Source organism: Mytilus galloprovincialis, chromosome 4, assembly GCF_965363235.1.
Source record: "Mytilus galloprovincialis chromosome 4, xbMytGall1.hap1.1, whole genome shotgun sequence".
NCBI classification, from domain to species: Eukaryota; Metazoa; Mollusca; class Bivalvia; order Mytilida; family Mytilidae; genus Mytilus; species Mytilus galloprovincialis.
In genome coordinates this window covers 15741009-15757507 of record NC_134841.1, presented here as the reverse complement: position 1 = coordinate 15757507, position 16499 = coordinate 15741009, and the positions used below count along the sequence as shown (strand labels likewise).

At 32.6% G+C, this 16499-nt stretch overlaps 1 protein-coding gene across 2 annotated transcripts; it reads right to left on the bottom strand.

Annotated features, from left to right (window-relative positions):
• Positions 1-4269: 4269 nt before the first annotated feature.
• LOC143071458 (arg8-vasotocin receptor-like) lies at positions 4270-10752 on the bottom strand. 2 transcript variants are annotated; one of them, XM_076245758.1, is made up of 3 exons: positions 10514-10752; positions 9745-10263; positions 4270-5076 (listed from the first exon to the last, which is right to left on the bottom strand). In XM_076245758.1, the coding sequence occupies exons 2-3, from the start codon at positions 10237-10239 to the stop codon at positions 4384-4386; spliced, it is 1188 nt and encodes a 395-aa protein (XP_076101873.1). In that variant the 5' UTR covers positions 10240-10263; positions 10514-10752; the 3' UTR covers positions 4270-4383. The 2 variants fall into 2 exon arrangements, with proteins under 2 accessions (XP_076101873.1, XP_076101872.1); XM_076245757.1 differs by having other exon boundaries at positions 9745-10752.
• Positions 10753-16499: the final 5747 nt, after the last annotated feature.

The following is a 16499-nucleotide window of genomic DNA, read 5'->3' as shown; positions in this document are numbered from 1 at the left end:
GAAAAAAAAGTGTGGTGGTAAAACATTTATGAAAATGAAAAAAAATTTAAAATACATGTACCACCAAAAAGAAAATGGATCAAAACTGTAGTTTTGGTAGATTTTCTCTATATTTAGACGCTTTGTCATTTTCAAACGAGTAAGGGCATATAAATTGCTTTTCTGAAGTTAAGGCATAATCTTGTCATCATTAACAATTATTGCAGAATGGTTATACTTACACCAGGAAAATATATATTAGATATCCTTTTTCATGGTGGTTGTTGGATGTGTACTGATTGATAATTTAGCCTTTGATGCACCGTTTTTGTATTAGTTGGTATTGGCTTTAAACTAACCAAGAAACTAATGTTCAACTCCCACGTGCAGCATTGAATTTGGATGGATTTAAGTATTCTTGTATTATCCCTTTTGTCATTTAGGTCTTTACTTATACAAGCTTTATACATCCTTATGATATGCAATATTTAAGGGGCAATATTTCTAAATTTACTTTAACTTGTGAAATGATTTTGTTAGCATTAGTTTTCTTTTCAGCGGTGGTATTTTTGTGTTTATAAATTAGTAGTAACAAAAAAAATCGGTGATGATAGTCACTTATTTATATGAAGCTTTTGCAGTTGCGAGATTTATAAAGTATTATATCTTAGTTTTCTGGAACCGATTCGATAAGACTGTTCAGCTCAGTAATCAATAATTCCATTCTGATTTCAATTCTCCTTTGATAAGTTAGGAAACAACGTACCAAAAAAAACGTCTTAATATGCACAAAATATTATTCTTGGCTTGGAGCAGCCAAAAACAGAATGTGGCGAGTTTAAACATATTTAAGAGCGCTAATAAAATTTCTACTGGACGGTGGTGAAACAATTATATATCACAAAAACATACTACAGAAATCAGTTGGAAAGAGTTCAGTTCTCCTCAGATTTAGTCGATTCTTAGTAGTTCTTGTAGAAATAATGATCCAATTCATATTGACAATGCATTGAATTGAATATAAACGTAAGCATTGCGTTACTAAACTTAAGCATGCTACATTACCTTCTTAAAATTAACAATTATCTGCTTTTTTTAAAAATCTTTTTATTTTTTCAAATAGCTTATATTTAATAATTCATTCATATTAATGTTGTTTAAAGTTGAGTTTGTTTGTGCAAATTCTCTTTTACTCATTTGTAAGGTTTTGGCAAACTGTTATTCAATTTGTACCTTTTGGTCAAATAATTTTTTTTAATCTAAACGTATTTTTTGAAAGTGCTTATTCACAGCAGTGGCTTTCATGTTTTTTGTTTTGTTAGATCGTTTCTGGAGCAGGTTAATCCAGAAAAGCAATTCTGACGAACCAAATTTCTAGCACTGGGACCACTGCTGGTCGACGATGAGTACCATTAGTTCAGTGATTGCTACTTTTTATATCATGATTTATGACATAGCTTTCTTAAATTCTCCGTTTTGAAATATTTAAGAAACGAATGTTTTTACTCCCTCAGGCAACATTGAACTTCGATTAAATTGAGTATTCTTATATATCCCTTTTGTTCAAATAGGTCCAAGTTATCCAAGCTTTGTAAATCCTTATATAGATACAATATCTATAAGGGGAAATACATGGTAAACTGTGTAATCTGACACACTTGGGGGAGGGGGAGCAGACAAAAATGTCGGATTCAGCAGTGTTTCGGAATACTCATGTTTTTTTTCTGCAAGGATAGGAATATTTTGGGACCATCAAAATGAGTCGGTTAAAGCAGGATGTTGGACCATTCAGGTGACGGACTAGGCTGGTTACACTGTATTTCTAAAATTACTTTGAATTATGAAATGTTTCTAGAAGCATAAGTATTTTAAAATTTCGCATTTCTGTGTTCTGTATTCATAAAGTAGTTTTTGTAATAACAAATACCGGTGATGATAGCCACTTCTTTAATTGAAGCATTTGCAGTTGCGATATTTATACAGTGTTTTGGTTTCTAGAACCGAGTAGATAAGTTCAGTGATTCGGTTCAGATTTCAATTCTTCTTTGATAAATTTGGAAACTACGTACCAAGAAACTAACTGTTACATCCCTCTCAGACAAAGTTGATCGTATATATAGGTGAATTTAGCTATTCCAGAATGCCCATTAACTTTTGGTTCATGTATTGTAGCAATGCGATTTCAGTTCATTCAAAGGAATATAACGAGATGTGCGATAAAACTCTGTAAGACAGCATCCCAACGAAAAATAACTAAAGACATCAAGACACATATAATATTGATTTAATGTTTAAAACCATGCACTTGCAGTGTTTGATGTGTTTTTTGAGCTTTTGATTTTGCCATTTGATTAGGGACTTTCTTTTTTGAATTTTCCTCGGAGTTCAGTATTTTTGTGATTTTACTTTTTGCTATAAACAACCTGAAAGAACTTCCGACTTTATGAGGAGTATTAATAGTAAATCCACCAAGCTTTAGTTTCATAGCTGCACTTAAAGTGGTCATGCAGCAAAAAAATATATCATTACCACATAATATATTAATAAAATATCGCAAAGATGTCTGTTCGAGTTGATTTTATTATAGACGTTTAAGCCCTGGTCACAACAAGCCCATGACACATCTATGCTGCGCCACGAAATGAAATTTCATCAAATCGCTGGTCATCTGTGATCGTCGTACGACAGTCGCACGATATTTTGAGCATCGTGGCGCTGTCGTATGTCGTGGGACGAAAATGGGACATGCACCTTTTTTGCTCTACGATTTTTCGTCATGCCACTGTCTTGTGGCTGTCGTGAGAGTGTCTTGTCACAGTCGTGCGACTGTCTTGCGATACACAAATTGTCGTGGATACCAACATGAACCTTTTTAATAAAAAAAAATCGTACGACAATCTCACGGCAGTCGCACGATTGTCTCACGAATACCGAACTTCGTACGATACTCGCACAACATTGATTGTCTGTCGTACGACAGTGGTACGTTCGTCGTGCAACATATTTTCGTTTTATTTAGAAGAATACAATAAGGCGGTAATGAACGTTTGGAAAAAAATACAGTTTGCCGTTTAAAGAGGATGGCTATTCCACTAGCATATTACGTTTAGCCCTGCTGAATATGCGCCTTGCCGGACTCCAACAAGATCAAAATGTGGTCCTGTTAGCGTTGCTACCACCTTTCTTTTGTTACTTTTTCTTTTCGGGAGCAATCTTGTTTAAATTCGCTGAACAATTATAATATAAACTAATACGGAAAATGTCGTTTACTTGGACCGAACTTATAATGACACGGAATAATACTGAAAGCAAGTGGTAAATGACACGCAATAAATCGGGCCTTCTGTATATATCAGTAGTTCGGAGTCAAACGCGCGAGTGACCCACGACTGTTGTGCGACAGTCGTACGATAGTGACACGACAGTAACATGATAGTAACACGACAGTAACATGATAGTAACACGACAAATAACACGCGCATCCCATGTCATGAAAATCTGAAAATTAGCCCCAAACAACTCACGATTGTCGTACGACTGTCGCATGACTATTGCACGACCGACTTACGAAAAACCTACGACAGTACAATTACAATTGTTTTTCTGTCGTGTACCTATCGTGGAACAATCGTGAACATGTATCTGATGAGACTACTCGAAATTTTTTTTTGACTTGCACGACAAAGCCACAACTTTTTTTCATAGATCTTCCACGACAAAAAATCGTACGATCTGTTGTGACCGGGGCTTTATACGTAAACAATGTCCCTTTTATTTTAAAAATTTTATATTCTGTAGTGTGCAGACCATAAATGCACATACTTTCAGCACACTGTATGAAGTTTAGAATTATAAAAAAAAAACCATATTCGTTTTGAAATTAAGACTGAGTTACCTACCAATTTCTCTAGAATAGGAATAATGCATCGTTTTTTGTGGACTGTAAATGTACTTTAAAAAATCTTTTGAAGTGCAAATTGTTCTAGTAAAGAATATGCATGTCTGAAGTATTTCACTGAATGTTAAGCAACCCATCAATTATCTATAACTGTCAGATGTTGTTGTAACAAATACAACAAATGACCAACGTTACATTACATATCATATGATCTGATGAGAAAGTACATCATAATTTTCTACTTGACGATCTTGATGATGAAGTTTCAATGTTAGACGTCTATCCAAGGTAATTCAAATATTTCTCCTGATCGATTAAAGTTTAACATGACTATGGGTTCAATTAAATAGTCTGTGAGTAACACCACCTATGTATGATTAATGAGTCTTGAATTTCAACACAAAATATATTTATTAAAATTATATTTCACAGAAGTACATACATTTGATAACACCCTTACTAACGATGAATACATTACGATAACTAGCGTGTTAATGAAGTACATTTCATCGAATGTTTGACAGTTCAACGTGATTATCTTTAATGGAGGACCATTTATAGTTGACAGATGCAGTTTTTGAGTCGTGAAAAGATCTCGTGCTAGTTGTTGAATACACGCAAGTTTTCTGTGTCCCAATGCCATCTGAAGGACCTCTCCTCAAATCACTCATTTTACAATTAGTGTTGAAAAGTAAGAAGACGTATGGATTCGCAGTTGAGTTAGCAACAGCTAAAGATCCTAAAAGTCCATAAACAAGAGGTGATATGACACAATGATCCCCATATGACATAATCATCTCGGCTATAAAGTACGGTAATCCACAAACAGCATAAACCGCTACTATAACAAATGTCATTTTCAGAGTTTTAACTTTTGCCTTTGGTAGTGAGCTTGACTGTGTACTTTGTAAGTGAATTTTGCCGGGTTTTATTGCTTGTCTAGATTTTCTACCTTCTCTTGCTTTTCGAGCAATTTTTAAAAATATTCTTGTATAGCAAAATATTAAAATAACGAAAGGAATTACGAATACTATGATACTAATATAAGTAAGAAAAGCCTGTCGATGCGACTTTGGCGTTGTCCTAAATATATTTTCACATTGACTCCGGTCACCGTGCTCTACTAATCGAAACACGTAAAACATTGGCAACGAGGCTACAACTGCTACTGTCCATGCACAGCCAGACATTTTCCAAACCTGAAAAGAAATGAATATTTATTATAAAGTTAAAATGGCCACTTGTCTATAAACTATTTTGAAGTGCAATGATTATTGGTTGTCATTTTCCTAGAGATAGTTCTTAATACAGCATGCATGTTTACGGACAAATTCGATGGAAGTAATCTTCATTTTGTAAACTTGTCTGAAGAGTACAGTGAAATCGAAGGAAGACTTTTTATATGAATTACGATTTCCCACTGGGTTAAGAGGCTGTTCAAAACTAGTTTACCATTGAGATCTTAGACAATAAAAGCAATACTTCTACGTCGTCTCTTTGTTACAAAAAGTCCTAACACTGATTTTTCTCAAAAGCTATCTGTCTGGGTCAGACTTTAATTTAATAAGGCAGTCATTGGAAAGAAATATTTTTAATTTATAAGATGGACGTAGAAAACGTTCATTACCTTTCTTCAAAACCTGTCACTTCGATTTTATGATTGATGAATCTATTTTTACCGAGTCTGGTAAGTTTGTTTGGTATGTTGCGATTTTACACATATGTACGTATTGCTTTCATCTGGTAATCAACGATTTACTCCGCTAGCTATATATGTTTGAATTTACAGAGTCTTGAAAACGTTTAACAATAGGAAACGTTCCGGTTTGTAATGAATACGGAAGAATTACATAACTAGTTCTTATCACAGACACATCAAATCTGTTATTTTTGCGTTTGAAATTGTTTGATTTAAATCATTTATTGGAAAAGCTGTTTTCTTATCCGATGTTCTGACAGATTTTTCAAGAAATAAACACGGAACAAGCTCATCGTCTATCAACAATTTCCTGACTTTAAGTTTTTAATCAATTACTATATTGAACGCTTAATGGTAATAAATCTCTTTAATACAGACTTATTATATAGCTGACTTCCTTGTATTAAACCATCAAATTCTGTAACTAGGATGAGAAGACATTTATTGCATTGATAGACTAGTTGCATTATTTTTATTGCGTGATGATACTCTAGCCATACGTTCGTGTCACTTAATTGGAACCTATGTCACCATACCCCGAATTTTTCTTAATGTAATTTATGTTCAAATTACACAGATACATTTCGAGTTCGTTAATTGTAGGAAACATTAAGTTAATGCATCGTTTATCCAGGAAATGAACTTGGACTCAAATTTGGTCAATTACCTAATTGCTTGTTATCAGCTGACGTAAACATGGTATATAATACATTACATTGTAAGTTTATACAAATGGTAGAACATATGATCTGACCCATACTTAAGTATCATGGCTTGGAGAATCAATTGAAATCTTTCTGTTGTCTAATATAATGAAGTATCTAAACAAAAAAGATCTTTGATGCATCTTAATGAAGTAAGATCAAATAAACATCAAGTAACGATGCAATCATCTTATACCATGTGGATTTGAGAGTACATGAGGAGAAGTAAATTAAGACATTCAGCAAACACAAAACCTCAGTATGTGATCAGAATGGTAAACGTACATTTTACAATACTGTTGTCAGCTAAGCAGTAAGTGAAAAGATGGAAGCAAGAATGGAAAAGAAAATGAAAACAGCAAGAAGTATACATAAAATATACGATAATAACATAAATGGTACTAAATGTTCTGCACCTTGAGTGATGATCGAGGTCAAAATATTTGAAAATTGAAAGTTTTTTTAAAAAGAGGAATGGCTATAAATAAAAAACAAAAAAGGCAAACAAGTATAACATATGAGGCTTGAATTTACAAGCAAAAGTCACCTCAAAATGCGAAAGGGAGCGGTTGGTAATTTACAACTTTTCAGTTATCTTTATTGCAGTTTAGTTTAAACATATTTTATTTGCATAAGTAGCAAAAGGGAGTTTGTAGTTCAACCAAGAGAGAGCACTCTCACTTTCCGCATTAACATGTTTTAACAAAAAAAAAAAAATGGTGTCACTGCCAATGACGCACAAACACAGTACCTGAATTATATTTGATTTTATTTCAATTTTCAGAAATGTCAGATTTCAACCGTCAAATTTAATATAAATTGGATTTATATTGAACAATTCGATCAAATCAAAAAGTCGTACAATTGATTTATTTAAACAAAATACTCCAGTCTAAATGTGTCGGACAAATTGTTTAAAAATAGTACTTGCTGCATTTATCTATTTTCTGCAAAAAAAATTGTTAGCAACGCACATACTTTTAATTAAGTGAATTTGCCAAATAATGTCCCTAATTTTTTGTTGTTGCCGAAGATCTAAAGAATCTAGCTTATTCGTCAATTAAATAACGTCCCATTCAGTCATATTATTTTACGACATCTAAGCAGATATTCATGTAGATGCTATCTTCTTATTGCACAATTCATAGTATGTTGGTTGTTGATCCTTTTTCCAGGAAACAGTGTTACAATTTAAAAACTCATCATATTTAATGAGATAATTGACAATTACCATTTTTTTTTTATGAAATTGTATTGCACCTTGGTGAGAAAAAGATTTTTATCAATCATGACTTTTTTCACCATCTTAGGAACAAGACGGGTATCAAGAGTGAAGCAGAAACTGCTGATTCTTCTGGAGCTCTAGAGCTTAACTCAGGTTTTGCTGAATTTTGTTTTAAAGGATTTATGTTTGTCTATCTTTTGTTGTTTTTTTTGGGCCCAAAACGTCTAGACGTTTAAACAAAAATTATTTCGAACTATTGAAAGTGTTCTAAAGATTATACAGAAGTGGCACAAACATAGTGAAAACATTTCGGAGCTATTATTTTCGTAATTAGAGCTGAACATCTCGCGTTTATTCTACGTCAAAAAAAAAGAATGCGAATTTATGCCTGCTGACAGTGCTTTAAAAGTTGGATAATTCCAAGGAGGTTACATTAACCTCCTTGATAATTGGAATAGATAAGTAGAAAAAGCCCCGTGACTGAAATCTGAACAGTCATTAATGTACGGTACCAATTAAAGTATTGAGACTGCGACACAGTAATTTGTCAAATATGAAGGAGGCAAAGAATATTTATATTTGAAAGTTATATTAAATCCATACGATATCAACTTACTCACCATGTCAGTTCCAAAGCAATTTTGTAAATATAGAGCGGGGATAATTAAATATAGCCAACAAAGGTTAAAGGACACATAACCAAAGAAAAATGCATGTTCAACAATAAAACATAAAGGGCAGAAAACAACCCAAAAACCTGATACAAAAAATATGAGTCATCAAAATGTGTGTATAGAGACCCACAGAGAACAGGATGTAGAATCAAAATGCTATATAAGTAAAATGCAAAAATATAACATCAAAAATGTATACAGCTCTTTCCCTTTCTTGTTCCTTGTCGAGCAAAATATGTCATTTTCAAAATTAAAGCCTCTAGAACATTATTCGATTTCGCAAAGGCTAAAAATGGTGTTTTGATTCAAGGATATTTTTTTTTCTAAACAATTGTTATGGTATTAAAATGAAAATTCGACAAGGAATCAAAAAGATTAGAAATATCAAACATATTTTCGTACGAATTGATGATTTTAACCAAAAAGAATAAGGAAAACACAAAATAAACCCGATTAAGAAATTAATTATCACTCTGTGTCGACAAATTCGAAACACGAAAAAGATTCTAGCCAAGCCGCTTAAAACCAGCTCAAAACATAATTTGGAAATACATTTGTAGTTGCTTTTCAAAGTTCTTCAACTTAATAATTGATATGAATGTCCAACTTTCAAAAGTGGTAGCCATTTAAACAGTTTTATACAGACGAAATTTGGGGGTAATTTCATGTGCTCTAGAAGGGCAAGCATCCTCTTTTACTAGTGACAACCGTCATGTTGCCCCTGGTAAGTAAATTCGGTTGAAAATTGTAAATTTAATAATCATAAGATTAAAAGTAAATCGAAAAACTATGGATTGTGTACCCAGAGATAAAACTATTTGTAGCCTTATTAGGGCTATTTTGTAATTTTTTTTACTTAACTCTATTGTATTGAGCGTCGCTGGCGAGTCGTATATAGACGACACGTGAATCTTGCATACATAGTTGTACACGGAAACGGTGCGCATGTCTGGTATTTTTGATGAATTATCATTAATTTTCATGGTTTAATATTGAATTTAAATTGTACCGGATAACACCCGGAAACATTTGACCATCACTAAAAAACAATTTATATGACGACGAGTTTTTTTTTAAATTATCACGCAAGAAAAGGTCTGACAGTTAGTTAATAGATTGAAACATGAATTTATAGTCTATCTGGATTGTATCAAGTCTGCTTATTTAGTAGTATAAATAGAGTATATATTTGCTTTTATGTTGATTTTATCAGATGTGTATTTAAACATTTCTCTTGAAAATTAAGTGAATAAAGTACACACATACATGTAGGTCGAAAGAATTAAACCAAGATTCATAATATCAGTAACCTTTTCATAGCAATAGCAATAGCAGTACAGTACAGCACAGTAGTCGCGAGTAAGTGCATGTCAAAGTATTTGTCAGCTCTGTCGATAAATGCATGCACTCACTCTAGCTTTTTTAGAAGCGCTAGTTCGTATTCCATGTGAATTTGTTGTGATGTATTTGTCTCTAATTATAATTATTGTGCGGCAATTACATTTAGTTTGATAAAAAGCAACTTAAAAGGGGCAACTTATTTTAATATAATTTAATATACTTACGGATATTTTTTTGAGCGGAGCCCTGATAGCTAGATGACGGTCTATAGCAATCACAACTACAACGTTGGTGCTAGCCATCATTGTGAAACTTTGTAGGAACTTGATAAATTTACACATAAAGGCACCGGCATGCCATTCTCTCTGATCCTGATATTCCCATATTAACTGTGGTAAAATGGCTAACAGAACAACCATCAAATCGGCAACTGTCAAGTTCAGTATAAAACTATTCACCCGTGACAGACTATTCATCCGTCTGTTTAGACGTCTATTGTTCCACATCCATAACAACACAAACATTCCTCCTAATGTTCCAATGATTATCATTACATATAAGGATGCACGTCGTATAGTTTCATCATATTTCTTATCATGAACATTTTCACAAACGTTAGTAGATTTGTTACTTGGTTCTGTTGTGTTAAACATGTCTACTTGTGGACTCAATGTTGAATAATTGGTAATGTTATACTGATATGTCGTAGATATGTCCATGTTGCTTCATACACCTTGTACTTACTGAAAAATAACAATGAATTGTGAATGGCTATGTGAATCGAATGCTGAGGAAAAATCGTCAAAATGAACAACATGCACTCAAGTCAATACGTATTACTGTCACTGAATACTGGCAAAGAAAATATGTTTTTACAAATTGATTTATTTATTTGATCACCTAGAAAATCATTCTTCTGGATGTTCATTCAAAAATAACATCCCTTCTTAAAACATCTTAATTTTTGGCAACAGCTTTTGAATTAGCCCATACTTGACTGACTTGCAGACAGCAATCTCTACACTGGTTATTCCTGTTCAACAAAGAGAAGCGTAATGAATCTACGGCACCTAACACAGATTACTTCAAAAATTGACAAGTCGTTTAATTACATTTTCATTTTCCCAAATAAAACGCATTAATGATGTACAGAACAATTATATCAAACGAATTTATTTTCAAGTATAATGACATCATAACATAGTTAATTAATAGCTTTTCTTGTTAAAATGATTGGTCGGCACACGTGTCAAAGTCAGATATAGTTTTCCTGTTATTGATACAATGTTTTCTGGACATTAATCATACTTTCGTCAGAAGCACGTGTAATTATAGCCCATTACAGTGTCAGAAAACTTAAAAACAAAACAGAAAGTGAAAGAGGATATCAGAAAACATGGTAAAGAATTTAAAGCAGACCAACTCTTATAACTGACGCTCTTGAAATACTTTTGTACGTACTTAGGTACAATGGTTATAGGTATGGAAGTTTGATACATGTCCAATTTTAGTATTGCAAAGGATACACAATTCGAACTAATGTAAACTATTCACCTATATTATGATTCATCGATTGTTTACGCAAGATTATACTACTTAAGTATGTATTTAATTTAGTTAGTTTAAAAAAAGTAAAATCACAAAAATACTGAACTCTGAGGAAAATTCAAAACGGAAAGTCCCAAATCAAATTGCAAAATCGAAAGCTCAAACACATCAAACGAATAGAAAACAACTGTCATATTCCTGATTTTGGTACAGACATTTTCTTATGTAGGAAATGGTGGCTTAAACCTGATTTTATAGCTAGCTCTAACTTGAAATAAGTAATATTTTATTAAATTTTAATTTTACAAAAAGAGAGAGACGGAAGGCACCAAAGGGATATTCAAACTAACAAGTTTAAAAGACGTTGGCAAACTTACAACGTCATAGTACAACCACCAAGAACAATACCAGGCCTAATCATGTTTACTAAAAGGCAAGATGCTATTGACTATTATACGTGATTTTATTTAATTTATCAGTTTTGGTTATTCGATCATCAACACATCTAAAAGAATCGTAAACAAATGTTCAAAACATTGTCATCAACAACATAGAAATCAAATTATTATGTTAATTCTATTGTCTCGAGAAATTTTTCAGTTCTTTGGGATCAAAATATAATAGTAACGATAAACAAAGTAATCATTAAGCCACTACGCTGTGGGAAAAATGATGGAAAAATGATAAACTAGTTAGCATTGTACCTTATACATAAGATTAAATTCATCATTCAAACCATACATCACTTTTTTAATGGATTCAATGTGGACTTCAAGTACTGAAAATTGAGAAAATTGATATACATGCTCCATATTGCTTTGGAAAATAGAACATCAACAAGACCAGTTTCAATATATCATTTACATATTGGAAACAAACAAGGGAAACTCATTTATTTTATATTTCTGAGCTGTAAATACAAAGTTGATAGACTATTTGCATTTTGTGACTATAGATATTGCAAGTATGTTAATGAAAAGTTAGAATACCTCACTAGCCTTTACGCAAATATCTAAGAGGAATTATAAAAAAATATGAATACTTATGTCGGACAGTCTGATGTTAAAATATGTAGTGTGCTTATTTGTTAATTGGTAGATTTTGGATACTTTTTGACTTTTGAATTCAAGGGTCCACAAAAAGCAACCTTATCATATAGATAATACCTTCTCATTTGACCACGTACCCAGTGCTTGGTTCGAATTATATGAAAGTTTACATCCCGATTGTATATGTTTAGTTTCTAAATATGGGCTCTTTATAGCTTGCTGTTCTGTGTAAGTCACGGCTCCGTGTTGAATACCGTACATTGACCTATAATGGTTTACTTTTATAAATTGTGACTTGGATGGAGAGTAGTCTCATAGGCACTCATACCACATCTTCTAATATCTAATTATGGAAAAATGTTTTTTTACAGTTTTTTCGGGCAAAGCTTATCGTAGACGTCGTTGAATCTTCGGCGCAGGCCCTTTTCCGTTTAACGCTTCCTAACGCTATTGTTTGCTGCCTAGTCACTTGATAAGTTGACCGATGAACGTTCTTAATGGGATTTACTCGACAGGTTCACATGTGGCGCTGCTCACCCTTCCAGAGCTTTTGAGATTACCCCCGGTTTTTGAATTTTTAAATTAACTATTTGCAAAAGTAAGAATTATTAAAAAAATACTAAGGATGTTCTTACCCCAGGCATAAATTACCTTAGAAGAGGGACGAAAGATACCAAAAGGACAGGCAAACTCATAAATCTAAAAAAAAAACTGACAACGCCATGGCTAAAAATGAAAAAGACAAACAAACAACAGCACACACGACACAACATAGAAAACTAAAGAATAAACAACACGAACCCCACCAAAAAACTAGGGGTGATCTCAGGTGCTCCGGAAGGGTAAGCAGATCCTGCTCCACATGCGGCACCCGTCGTTTCGCTTATGTGATAAATGGTAAATGGTCTAATTCGGTAGGTCACATTCATGAAAGGGAAGGGGATTGTAGTTACGACGTAAGGAACATATCCGATATCATTTGTGAAACGGTTATTCCATAACGGTCAACCAACTCGTGATGGCGTCCGTAAAATTTACGAAGGGATGATTTCAACTTCACCATTTGGAACTCTTGGTTTAATAGCTTCCTTGTGAGCAGCAACCCTCTATCAAGAAAATCATGATAGGAAATGCAAGCACGGGAATATCGTATCAATTGGGAGATATATATCCGGTATGCAGGTGCTGCTGGCACAACTGCTTTCCTCAATGCTCTTCAACTCTACACTTGTTTGGCTTTTTAACTATTTTGATCTGAACGTCACTGGTGAGTCTTATGAAGACGAAACCCGACTCTGGTGTATCAAAATTGTAAACCTGATACCTTTGATATCTCTTTGGTGACATAACTTGGGTTAGTTTTGCATACGACTATTTTTATCTCAGAAACTGACGCTCAAATGAGAGTGGGTATCCTATATTAGTTTAGGATTTTGAAAAAAATAAGGATACCTTTCAGGTGAAAAAAACATTTCCGAAAAAAAGAAAAACGGAAAAAGACACCGAAAATAGATACTGAATAAAACCCATCAATAATCAACAATGCAATACTATTTGGTGACATAACTGTGGTCAGTTTTGCATATGCCTATTTTTATCTCTAAAACCAACGCTCAAATGAGAGTGCGTATCCTATATTATTTTTATGATTTGGTAAACGATAGGTACATTTTTCAGTGAAAAAAAAAAGTTACTGAAAAAAATAAAGAAAAACAGAAAAAGACACCGATATAATATAGCGAATTGATAGAAAATGAGTTTTAGTACAGTAATATCAAATGAAAACCGTTTGTTAGAGCAGAGACGATGAAACGTTGATTGTTTCATAATCTAAATCAGATTTCAGTAAAAACATCTAGCTGTGAGATACACTTGTCATAAAATGAAACTCGACAATCGTTGAGGCGTATTTCAGTGGCCATTATTCATGTAGATATTTCAGCAATCCATCTATTTGATTAGTAGCATTTGGACATTTTCATTTATGATTTATCTGTTCACTAGGATATTTTGAAAAATTCAATTTAGATGCAGAGTCAGTTATATACTGCAAATGTAACCTAATCTTCAAACCTTCCTCCATATCTGATTTCAATGTCATTTTCAAGCTCATATTGACTGTTTAATGTATTGTTATATCTTGACCTTTATTTTCTGAATGAAATATCGCGTATTTATTTTGTGATAAATGTAAATGTTGGCGGCATATTAGACTATTCGTTATTATTTTCTCTTCAAATTGAGTTTTGATTTAAAGAAACGTCTATGAAAATATGGAATCTCATTTATTAACTACGCATTATCTTAATGATATAAATTACACACTAAATGAAAACTATTTAAAATATTTGCTGCTTTCCATTTTTCAGTCTTCAACTTGTGTCTCTCTTGAAACTAAAAAACATGTTCAAGCTTATTTTCATCTTAAAATTAAGTATAATTGCATTTTGTAAAAGTCCCTCTTCAAAGTATCATCGTGTTTTGCTAATGAGTAGTACAACAAAGACATAACGACGTCAGATAAGTTTGATTTAAATCCATTCGGAAAGTTTTATTTCTAAATCCATTCGGATGTCTTATTTTCATCTTCTTCAATCACTTTGTCCACTTGATTCAGACTATATAATACAGTTAAGATCCTTTAAAAGTTATAAATTTGTTCCGATTATATTTACGCCTTCTGCGTCAATATAATGATGTTAATTTTCAGAAAGCATGCCAGATTTGAGAATTTCAAATGAGGATTAAGGAGATAAAACAAAAATGAAATAATTTCTGTTAAGTATGCTATTTTGTCTTAGTAATTTTCAAAAATGATCATCCTTTTTTTTCTTCATTTCTTTTCTTTCATATTTTATATGCAATTGAACGTATTCTAGATTCAAAATTGGCATAAGAGAGAAGATACTGTATGAACATCCACGAGAAATCCTGTTCACTTCTTTTAGATAAAGGCAACAGTAGTATACCGCTGTTCAAAATTCATAAATCGGTTGAAAAAACCAAATCCGGGTTACCAGCTAAAACTGAGAAAAACACATTAAATATAAGAGGAGAAGTACGACACAACAGAAACACAACACTAATATGTAACACACAGAGAAATGAACTATAATATAAAAATGGCCATTTTCCTGACTTGGCACAAGACGTTTTAAAAAAAATGGTGGGTTGAACCTGGTTTTGTGGAGAGCGAACCTCTCGCTTTTATGGCAATTTTAAATATATTAACATTAAAACTACAACAAAACATGACAGGACCACAATAGAAATAAATGGGAGAACATATAGGACAGGAAAAAACACAAATATTAGCTATCAAAAGATAACAGGTTTATAATATAATACGCCAGACGTGCGTAACGTCCACACAGTGACGCTCAAATAAAAAAAGTTCGAAAGACCTATGAGATGTTCAATGAACTTTGGTTTGGTTTCTGTGCAAATATCAAAGAATATCTACCTGCATGCGAATTGTTCATAGTTTTATGTTGCGCAAACAATCAAACATTGTCGTATTTCCTATTTCTTTTGACTAGAGACTTGTCGGTCACTCTTCGTTTAAAGATTAATGTTGCCTTTCTGAAAAGAAACATATAAAATCGCCCCCCTTATTTCCCTCCGAGAAAAGCATAAGACGGTTTTATTTATAAGTGCTTCTCTCATACTTTTCTGTATGGATATCGAAACTAATGAAACTTTCTACTTTTTTATTCGTTTCACTATACTTTACATGTGCATATTTTGATTGTGTTACTTAAAATGTTGCATCAAAATTCCGTTATCAAAATTAATTTTGTACGTTAAAACAATTGTTTTCTCGACAAAGAATAATCTATATGACTCAAAGACGCTTAAATTATCAAACCAAATCTCTGTCTCCGAAAATAAATAATTCGATCGACAAACAGATGTTGATATATTATTTTACAAACATAATAAGTGGTCGTACGACTATTTTTGTTATTTCTTTAGGATCTAAATATTATTTTTAAAACCATTTTTGTACCATTAACTAATTGGTTTTACGACAAGAAATGTTCTAAATGACTATAAGACGCTTCGTTATCAAATTAATAATTTTCTTTTCTCGAAAATTAATTTTAGTACAGAGATACTTTAACACAAAATAAATATCCTTCAGCAAACACTATACTTAGTGGTTATGTGGTCATTTTATTTTATTTTTTTTCTTAATTTGCTTCTGTTTTTGACTATAAAAATGCATCAAAGATACGAGGCATATAACTCGGTACCCCAGACGGAGTTTAAGGTAAATTTTTTTCAGATTTCATTAGAGATATAGCAATAAGTTCGAAAATATATATTATTAATTAACTACACTGTTATTGGACTTAATATGATGAAAACTGCCTATGCAC

Excerpts from the sequence above, each read along its gene's own strand:
- LOC143071458 (XM_076245757.1), bottom strand. The coding sequence starts at position 10,239 with ATGGACATATCTACGACATATCAGTATAACATTACCAATTATTCAACA. Across the intron at positions 5,077-9,744 it reads CTCCGCTCAAAAAAATATCC|GTTTGGAAAATGTCTGGCTG; the intron begins GTAAGTATATTA and ends ATTTCTTTTCAG.